Below are 10,120 nucleotides of genomic sequence, written 5' to 3'. Positions count from 1 at the left end.
AATATTTCAAATTTCCACATCCACCCCAGCTCGTTTACCTTCAGGAGTCAGAAGTGCTGTGACTACTGTACTGTCCTCGCTTATGAACTCAGTCAGACGTCGGGCCGCGGGAGTGGAAGAGGATCGGTCTTGCTGCCGATTTTCACTCTTTTTAGTGATAGGCCTTACGCATCTGTCAATCCTCCCCGCTTGCTATTTGGGGAATGAACCCAGCGCTATGATTGGTCGAACTCCGCTTCTTTTGCTGTTGCTTGATTTGAGGACTGCGCATGAACAGAAGCGTCACCAGTTTTTTGCGTAGTTTAGAGAGACAAATCGTACCCCCGTAGTTTGAGGTCAAAATGCGTACCCACTAGGCAAAATGCGTACAGGTTAGCAGGTCTGTATATATATATATATATATATATATAATGTTTTTTTTGACATTATCTAAAAAAATTTTTTTTACAAATTAGATTTTTTTTTGTGTTAATTTTTTTATCTTCTGGCTCAACTACCTAAACAGGCTAAGCATTTTATCTCTCTCTCTCTCTCTCTCTCTCTCTCTCTCTCTCTCTCTCTCTCTCTCTTTGTAGTGCACTGACAATAGTTTTATATAATTAGTTTAATAATTAGATTAATAAAAATATTTTTAAAAAACTTAAAATATATACTGTACTTATGGACAAAATAATTTTTGAGCTGCGAAAGATAACTTTGCACTAATTTCAAACTGACCTATGACATTCCATTCCATCTAAATTTAAATGATCTCATGGATCTCAGCATGATGCAGTAGATTTGGCCTATTCAGACAACTTTGATATGGTTCTTTTACCGGGTTTAACTTCATATTGCCCGTCGTGCACAGTTACCCTAAAGGCACCGAGGTGGCGGTGCCACCGGCTTGGGCCCGTCATCGCTGCTCGCAGATATATTCTTTTTTGTTTTTTTCAATAACCATACATAAACATTATTCTCTCATCAATACGAACATGTACATACATGTTGCTCGCATATTATGGTAGCCCTGTTTGTGTAATGACACCATTGCCATTCATATTTTTATAACCAACTGAAAAAGCACAAATGTCAGGGCATGTCAAAACATCTCAAAGACCTCAAAAACACCGTAGACACCTAAGGGTTAATGTGTAAGATATAACTTAGTGATATGGTTGTTGGATCTCTTAGAATTTAGGACAAGAATATCTTGACCAATAGTCAGTGCTCACATGCTATTTTTTTAGAAACAAGCTGATGAAAGTTAATCGTTTTGATCATGTATATTAGTCTGTCTCTAATATGCCAAATAAAATAAGAATGTGCATCTGTTCTACCAGAAGTTTTTATTTTTATACAAAGGTACCTAAACCTATAGGAAAATAGTAAACAAATAAGAGGTAAGAAGTGAGAGGCATAAAACTGGTTAGGTAATTATAAAACATTATTAGATACTCGGTAATGCAAATATGATTGCACCGAACAAAAGTGAATATTTCACTATTGACAATTTTACATTTGACTGAATTTGCTTGCTTGAGATAATACATCCATCATATTACTTAGACTCTGTTCCACCCCCAATTTGACCTGCCTCATGTCTTATCCTGTGAGGTCATTGGCTACGTCCATAATCAATCATCCATATTAATTATATCTATAAAAGTAAAAAATTATTTTTGGTCAATTGCATTTGATATGTGCAGTTGAGATCAATCATTGGGATGCTTTTCTTTCTTTACACACTTCTGCTTTTAGTTCAACTTCAGGTAAAAGCAGAAAAGCATCTTTGCAGAATGATGGGAGACCCGAAGTACCCACTGCTTTCGAAGGATGGAGATATAAATATTGGAGCACTTTTTCCAATCCGAAGCATAGAAACACTACCTTCATTTGAGTTTACACTAAAACCTCAGTCGCTATCATGCTCCAGGTTTGCTACATTTAACTTGTTGAAAAACAATACAGGGGACAATACGTTTAATATGATCATTTACATTTGCTACAATGAATGTTTATAAATGTATAAATTTATAGCAGCAACTTACCATGACATCTGGAATGTTAAGTTTAATGTATGAAACAAATGCAAAATGTAAAATACAAATTTACTTTACTTTTCCATTTATTTGTTTGAAATTTATTTGTTGTTGTTTTTTGGGTATTTAGCCTACTTGTTAAATGTTTTCACAGTGTAAATCTAAGAGATTTTAGGATGGCTCAGACCATGACCTTTGCCATTCATGAGATTAACAAAAGTCCAAGTTTGCTTCCAAATGTTTCAATTGGTTATAGAATTTATGATACCTGTGGTTCAAGACTGTCTTCCATGAGTGCAACTATATCATTAATGAATGGTGAAGAATTTGCATCTGAGGACACATGCAATGGACAGTCTCCTATACATGCTATCATAGGAGAAACAGAGTCTTCTGCCACAGTGATTCTTTCCAGAACTACAGGACCTTTTAAAATTCCAGTGGTAAGGGTCTACCTACACAATCAGTCTAACGAAGGTCTGTAAACTGATGATGGTACCACTGTTTCTTGTTCTTTCTTTTTCAGATAAGTCACTCAGCAACATGTGAATGTCTCAGCAACAGGGGAAATTATCCTTCTTTCTTCAGGACTATTGCTAGTGATTACCACCAGAGCAGAGCACTTGCATACATAATCAAGCACTTTGGCTGGTCTTGGGTGGGAGCTGTGAACAGTGATAATGACTATGGAAACAATGGAATGGCCATATTTCTGAATACAGCTCGGGAAGAGGGGATTTGTGTGGAGTACTCTGTGAAATTCTACCGAACAGAGCCTGAAAAACTTCGCCAAGTGGTGGACACAATTAAAAATAGCACTGCAAAAGTGATTGTTGCATTTCTTACTAGTTTTGAAATGGAAAATTTGCTTGAGCAGCTAAGTACTAACAACATTACAGACCGTCAAATGATTGGAGTAGAGGCATGGATAACTGCAAAGAGTTTGATCAGTTCAAATAGCTTTCATGTTTTGGGAGGGTCACTGGGATTTGCAGTGACAAAAATTGATATTGAAGGTTTTTCAGATTATGTTATAAAATCATTCTGGGACACAGATTTTCCATGCTCACAGGTTGAGAGAAATTCTTCTCAATATGCTTTAAGTTGCAACATATATCAGGATCTGCTTTCGCTGAAAAGTGACAATGAAGATGTGCCTGAACAAAGATATGCAAGCAATGTCTACAAAGCAATATATGCTGTGGCTCATTCACTACACAGTCTACTCAAGTGTAAAGAAAAGGAAGGTTGTGAAAAACACATGGAAATACAACCTCAGCAGGTAATACAATAAAAAAGAGTTATACACCGAAAGTGAGATGTTTAATATGCCTTTATCTTAATAGGTTGTTGAGGCTCTAAAAAGGGTAAATTTCACTGTAAAGATGGGAGATCGTGTGTGGTTTGACAGCACTGGTGCTGCAGTAGCTCAATATGAAGTCATAAACTGGCAGCAGGTCTCAGACGGATCAGTCCAGTTTAAAACTGTGGGATACTATGATGCCTCACTACCACCTCACCAGCGCTTTGTGCTTAACACTGAAAACATAATCTGGGCTGGGGGACAGCTGGAGGTAAATTACAATAAAATACTAGAGGGTTTGTTGAGACTGAGGGGAAAAGTCCTAGACACAAAGGTTATCAGATGGGAAAACATACATAAATAAACAGTGCAACCTGTTCAAACTGTTTGAAGACTTAGTTTAGGTCTTTTAGTTGTGTTTGATTAGATCCTGGAGGGCCATTGTCCTGAAGAGTTTAGCTCCAACCTTGAGTTCTTACACAAAACACATTTCACATTCAGTATGTAAATTATATTATTACCAATAAATGTAAAATAAATTAATAGGAAATCTCTAAGAATCAACTGAACATATTGGAGAACAAACATTACAATACTTCTTGATGGACCTAATTAAATATTCTCTTTGATTGGCACATTTTTCAGCAAAAAGGCAAAGTGACCAAAAGGTTTGATCAAGTAGACAAAAGTAACAGCAGAGAGCATTAATGAGAATATTTTGGGCAAAGGGACAGTACTATGGTACTGCTGGTGCTGATTTTCTGTAACACCACGTTCAAATTATTTTTGTTTCAAAACATTTTCACTGTCCATCAGCCCACAATAGTTATACATATTTGCATTTTTTAATTATTCAAATATTCAATACTCAGTAATATTGAATCATTTACATTTAAATAGCTATGCACAATGTATCTTTCTATGTAGAAGCCAAGGTCTGTGTGCAGTGAGAGCTGTCATCCAGGCACCAGGAAGGCTGCACAGAAAGGAAGACCTGTCTGCTGTTATGACTGTGTTCCATGTGCAGAAGGAGAAATCAGTAATACGACAGGTAATCTTAAACTCATCTCTTTGTTTCAAAGAAAATTGGCTAGTTTTTTTTCTGCATACAAACTTCTAGCAAAGGATTACATAAATACCCTTTTTTTTCCGTTTGGTTTATAACTACAGTGATCACAACTTCCTTTCCAGATTCAAATAACTGCAAGCAGTGTCCAGGGGATTACTGGTCTAATGCTGAGAAAAATACATGTGTGTTAAAGGCTGTCGAGTTTCTGTCATTTACGGAAGTTATGGGTATAGTTCTAGTCTTTTTCTCACTGTTTGGAGTAGGATTAACTGTGCTGGTGGCCATCCTGTTTTACAGCAAGAATGACAGCCCCATAGTAAAAGCCAACAACTCAGAGCTGAGCTTCCTGCTGCTTTTCTCATTGACTCTATGTTTTCTATGTTCACTTACTTTCATTGGTCGGCCCACTGAGTGGTCCTGTATGTTGCGTCACACAGTGTTTGGGATCACTTTTGTCCTATGTATCTCCTGTGTTCTGGGGAAAACAATAGTGGTGTTAATGGCCTTCAAGGCTACACTTCCAGGAAGTAATGTCATGAAATGGTTTGGGCCTACACAACAGCGACTCAGTGTTCTTGCTTTTACACTTATACAGGTTCTAATTTCTGTCCTATGGCTGACAATATCTCCTCCATTTCCCTACAAAAATATGAAATATTATAAGGAAAAGATCATTCTTGAGTGCAGTCTGGGATCTACAATAGGTTTCTCAGCTGTGCTGGGTTATATTGGCCTACTGGCTGTCTTATGCTTCATTTTAGCTTTTCTGGCTCGCACACTACCTGATAACTTCAATGAGGCTAAATTCATCACATTCAGCATGATAATATTCTGTGCTGTATGGATAACGTTTATCCCTTCTTATGTAAGTTCTCCTGGAAAGTTTACAGTAGCTGTGGAGATATTTGCCATTTTAGCCTCAAGCTTTGGTTTGCTATCCTGTATATTTGCCCCTAAATGTTATATAATCTTGCTTAAGCCTGAACAAAATACAAAACAGCATATGATGGGAAAGGTTTCGTCCAAAACATAGTGAGAGAAAATAAAATGTCTATATTAACATTGTAATTTGATTATTCAACAAACAGATTTAAATACAAGTCATTAAAGGGAATAAAAACAGACAGACACATAAATGCTTTGACACATTCAGTAGAATGACCCTGAAAAACGTTTTAATCACAATTTCAAAAGAAGAATAAAGGTCGTCCCAAAGTCTCAAAGTACAAAGGGTGTTTTCTCAATATAGAAACCTATTATCATCCACCTAAGTGTGATTCTAACTATATGACCACAGTATACTCACCATTGATTCTCCCCTGTTATCACTCCCTGTTCCTGCAAATAAATACCAGTGACATTCTACTTATCTGTGTTGTCTCCTTCTGTATCTGTGACAGCTATTACATTAAAAGTAAAGTAGGCTAATTAAGCAACATTGTGAACACAACAGTTTCATAAATTTTGTGATTATGACATGCTCCATTATTTTGAGTCACTTTAACCCAGAAATATATTTAACTCTTTCCCCACCAGTGTTTATAAAAAAAGTTGCCAGCAATCACCAGCGTTTTTGATATTGTCAAAAAAATAATCATGGTCCCCAGAATATTTGTCTAATATATCTGAACATGCAACATATCAAAGGAAAGAACAACACATGAATGTGCGTAAGTTTCATAAAAATAAAAAAAACCAATATTTTGATAAGAAAGCTTTTTTTGTCTCCCTCACTGCGCCCACCGGGTCTCTCTCGAAATGAAACATTTCAGGGTAAAAACACATCATACAGCTGATAATACTGTATATGTCACTGCGTGTCATCCATACAAATCACGAAAAAAAAACCTGTAACAAATAATTTTGCCTTTATTGCTTCAAAGACACAGCATGCCTTGTTGAATTCACCTTACCATAAAACGAGGTTGATCGCGAATTAAAGATCTCTGTATATACTGCTCACTCCCATTCGTTTTTTGGCATGAACGTGTTTCGTCAACAGTTCATGTTTAGATAATGCCACATTGTTGACAATCATACACACACAGCAAAAATCAGAGTGTTCAATGTACTCTATAGGAGTACATTGAACACTGGTTTCAGTGTGTATATATAGGTCCAAGAGTTCGGTGTTCAGTAAACACTGAAAAAAGTGTAAAATATATACTCTCCAAATAGAGTTACATTTGAACACTTGGAGAGTTAAAATGCACTCTTATAACTAGCACTTTTTGACACCGTTTTAGTGCTTTTGAACACCTGCACTGTAAACCTAGAACACCCTCAGTGAGTGAAAAATACTCCAAGTCAGTGCTTTTTATGTCTGTTTTATTGGACATGTACATGGATGTTAAAAACCACAAACTCATACAAACACATGTACAGGAACCACATATTGATAATCTCTATCAAAACCATAAGTAGTTTGCAGATCATACGGCTTAAAAAAGTGCAATTCATCAACTTTAAGCATGGAAACATTCTTATCATTTCCCTGTAACACATGAAAGGAATGAAAATGCTCTGCAAAACAAAGTGTCTGAAAGTCCTCTGTTACAAGAAAATATTCACTATTAAATGCAATGATGTCTTTTATCTGACTAAATACAGGCAAATCGTCCTCTTTGTTTGTGCAAACTAAAAGGCCTGGACGATACTCAGTTCCAAAACAAGTGATCCAAGAAGTCTGATCAACTTCACAGTCTAAGTCAACCTGCAGTTCTTCTGCAATCATCTCACCATGTGGCAAGTCAATGAGCTGAACAGTTTTTACTGGCCCACAGTCAATAGTTTTAAATGGCATTGATTCCCAATGGTATGCTATAGCCATCTGATGTTTTTGGGCCAATGACTTGGTTATGTTTTTGAAATTTTTGATTGTGTTCTTGAAAAACCTATGTTTGGCTTGAAATCTCATTGACCAAACATGTAGAATTGGACCTATTTTTCGAATGACTCTGGGGTAATGAATCATGAAGTGATGTTTAGGGATCATTCTGCAATGTGGGTAAAGCTCTTTGAAAAGTTGATGATGGTCAACAAGGAGATGCTTCAGACATACTGTCATTCCATCAGTAACAACTGGAGAAAATATAATGTTCATAATTTGCAACAGAAGCAACAAGAGTCTATAGTGGGCATTACCTTCTTGTAAAACATCTCCAAATATCAAGGGCATATTCCGGATTAAGCAAAAAGTTTGAATGGCATTGAGACCAATTCCGTTTCCAGTCTGCTCTAAGTTTATTCTGGTTGGATGATTTTTTCTTTCAACAAAGCCATAATTGTACGAGTATATTCGGTTACAAACATCTGTCTTGGATATGATTTTGTTGTCTGAGAGGTAAGCAAACAGCAACTTCATCTCAAATTGCCCCACTCCCTCCAATATGTCATGCATAATGTCTACAGCATAATTTTCAGAAACATTAAAGTACTGTAGATCATTGAATAAACATTGTCGCTTAACTCCAAATGTGGATGGCAGTGTAGGATCCACCATGAGGTCATTGCAATGCTGAGCATGCAGTGCTTTATTACGTAATGTTATTCTTGGATCATCAACACTAAAAACCATGTGTGAGGTCTGTTTGTCTACTAGACAAAAGCGACAAAAATGGTTTGCACTGAAAGATTCAACATACCCGAGTAATGTGTGCAATCCCAAATTGTCTCCAGTTACTTGTGCAATTGTTCCGTGAACTGGTTCATCGGAGAAAGGAACTTTAATTCCTGCACACTCAAGGACTTTCAGATCACGTACAAGGGGCTGTAAGATTAAATCAAATCCGTACTTCTTTACATCGTCAGTATGAAAAAGTGCTAAAAGATGAATATTCATAAGAGCGGAGTTTATCTTTGGAGATAGGTTTCGTAAAACAAAGTATATACTTCCAACCTTATGGATACCATGTTTGGATCCAAGTGGATTTGCCACTTCAAAATCATCGTAGAATATCTGTATTTGAAGAGACTTTGGTTTTTCAGAGAAGAGGGGGTGATCTCTAAAATAGTCACCATCACAGAAGTCTTTGTAAAACCCAGTTCCCTTTCGTTGTCACTCCGAGTTACGTCGGATGACGACGAATGGGGTTTCGCTTAGAACACCTATCGACTTCGAGTATTACAAAACGAGCCAATGGCAAAGAAATGCCATGGGTCTGCGGAATTTGCATGACGTAACTCCGCCCCACCTCGTGGGTATAAAAGGAGGACGCCAGCAACAGGCAGATATGTTTTCGCTTCGGAGCCAAGAGCATTTCTTCACTCCACAGTCATCTCTGACTTCGCTCTACGAGACGAGCTTCTCTCTCCGGTGTTGGTGTGACGGCGATCTGCAGCGAGCTCACAGTGCCTGCTGATCTGTGCAGTAATCTGCCAGTGTGTGTGTGTCTCCCTGTGCGCTTCAACATCGCGGAGTTTTTTTCTCTCCTCTCATAAAAGAGCTCGCACGCGGCACGTCTTTTTAAAGACGGCTCGCCCGTGCATTTCTGGTTGCAGCGGACTGGTATCGGACTCTGATGGGCACGAGCGCTGTCTAGTGTGTTTGATCATGCTTGAACAGCGCTCGTGGGTGACTCATGTTCTCGCAAGGGAACGTGATCATCGCGTCATAAATAGGTCGAGACTCGGTGAACTCGCAAGAGTGAGAGTCCCCTCATCCACCCCCCGATCTTCGGCGGGTGGCCAGAGTGACCTGAGGGTTACGGTCTGGAACAAGGCGCCGACTATGTGTCCGTGACCCCAGCCCCCCTCTTCAATGACGGTGCCCGCTAGTGAACTGCTGATTCCCGCGAGTCTACCCTCTGGTGGCCCGCGTGTTTCAGTTGAAGCTACAGAGGAAGATGCCATGTCTGTTGCAGCATCACTAGGTGGGCTTGAGTCTTCTGGAAGTGAGGGCTCGTCACAGCTGCCTACGGCTGTGCCTGAGTCTGATCCGGAGATGACGGCCATGCTTTCCTGGGACGATTGGTTTTGGGTAAGGCCGCCGACCCTCGTCCGTGGCAAACCCCAATACCTCTCTTCCCGGACGTGCATGATGAGATCTCGAAGTCCTAGAAGACCCCCTTGTCTTCTTAGGACCGCTCGCTGATCTCATCCGCCTTTCCTCCCCTCGATGGGGCCGCTGCCCTTGGGTACACTGGGGTTCCCCCGGCTGAACGCTCTGTTGCGATGCTATGTGTCCTCAGAGTGCTTCTTCTCGGCGCAATCCTAAGCACCCGCCCGTGGTCTGTAGTTTTTCGTCTACGCTTGTGGCGAGATCCTATAGCGCCACGGGACTGGCAGCCGCCTCACTGCATGCCATGGTCATTCTGCTGGTCCACCTGACCCGGATGCTCATGGACCTGCACGAGGGCGGGACTGACCCAGGGCTCTTCACTGAGCTGCGCGCCGCCACTGACCTTGCTCTCTGAGCGACGAAAGTGGCCGTACGCTCCCTGGGTCAGGTGATGCTCACCAGTCTGTGGCTGAACCTGTCTGATGTGCTGGATGTCGCGCGGACCCGTCTGTCCGACATTCCCATATCCCAGGTCGGCCTCTTCGGCGGTGCGGTTGAGGGCTTGCCCAACAGCTCTCAGCCGCCCATGAGCAGAGTGAGGTTGATTCTGTCCCGACGGCCCCGCCGTCCGCTCAGATCCCTCGTCTGCCCACCGCCGAAGGCGCCCTCCCGCGGCTCCCACCCCGCCCGTTCACGGGGCGGCTCTGGGGGCCGCGGGCGGACGCCAC

At 40.3% G+C, this 10,120-nt stretch overlaps 1 protein-coding gene across 1 annotated transcript; it reads left to right on the top strand.

Moving 5' to 3' along the window:
• The first annotated feature begins 1,706 nt into the window (after positions 1-1,706).
• Positions 1,707-5,706, top strand: LOC143757166 (extracellular calcium-sensing receptor-like). The gene is made up of 6 exons (XM_077248113.1): positions 1,707-1,915; positions 2,176-2,464; positions 2,548-3,303; positions 3,368-3,595; positions 4,252-4,375; positions 4,516-5,706. The coding sequence occupies exons 1-6, from the start codon at positions 1,707-1,709 to the stop codon at positions 5,424-5,426; spliced, it is 2,517 nt and encodes an 838-aa protein (XP_077104228.1). The 3' UTR covers positions 5,427-5,706.
• Positions 5,707-10,120: the final 4,414 nt, after the last annotated feature.

This window comes from Siphateles boraxobius, unplaced genomic scaffold (genome assembly GCF_051911475.1).
Source record: "Siphateles boraxobius isolate OS27281-9 unplaced genomic scaffold, OSU_SipBor_1 30, whole genome shotgun sequence".
NCBI lineage: Eukaryota > Metazoa > Chordata > Actinopteri > Cypriniformes > Leuciscidae > Siphateles > Siphateles boraxobius.
Note: the sequence above shows the minus strand (reverse complement) of the source record. Positions and strands in the feature narration are given on the sequence as shown.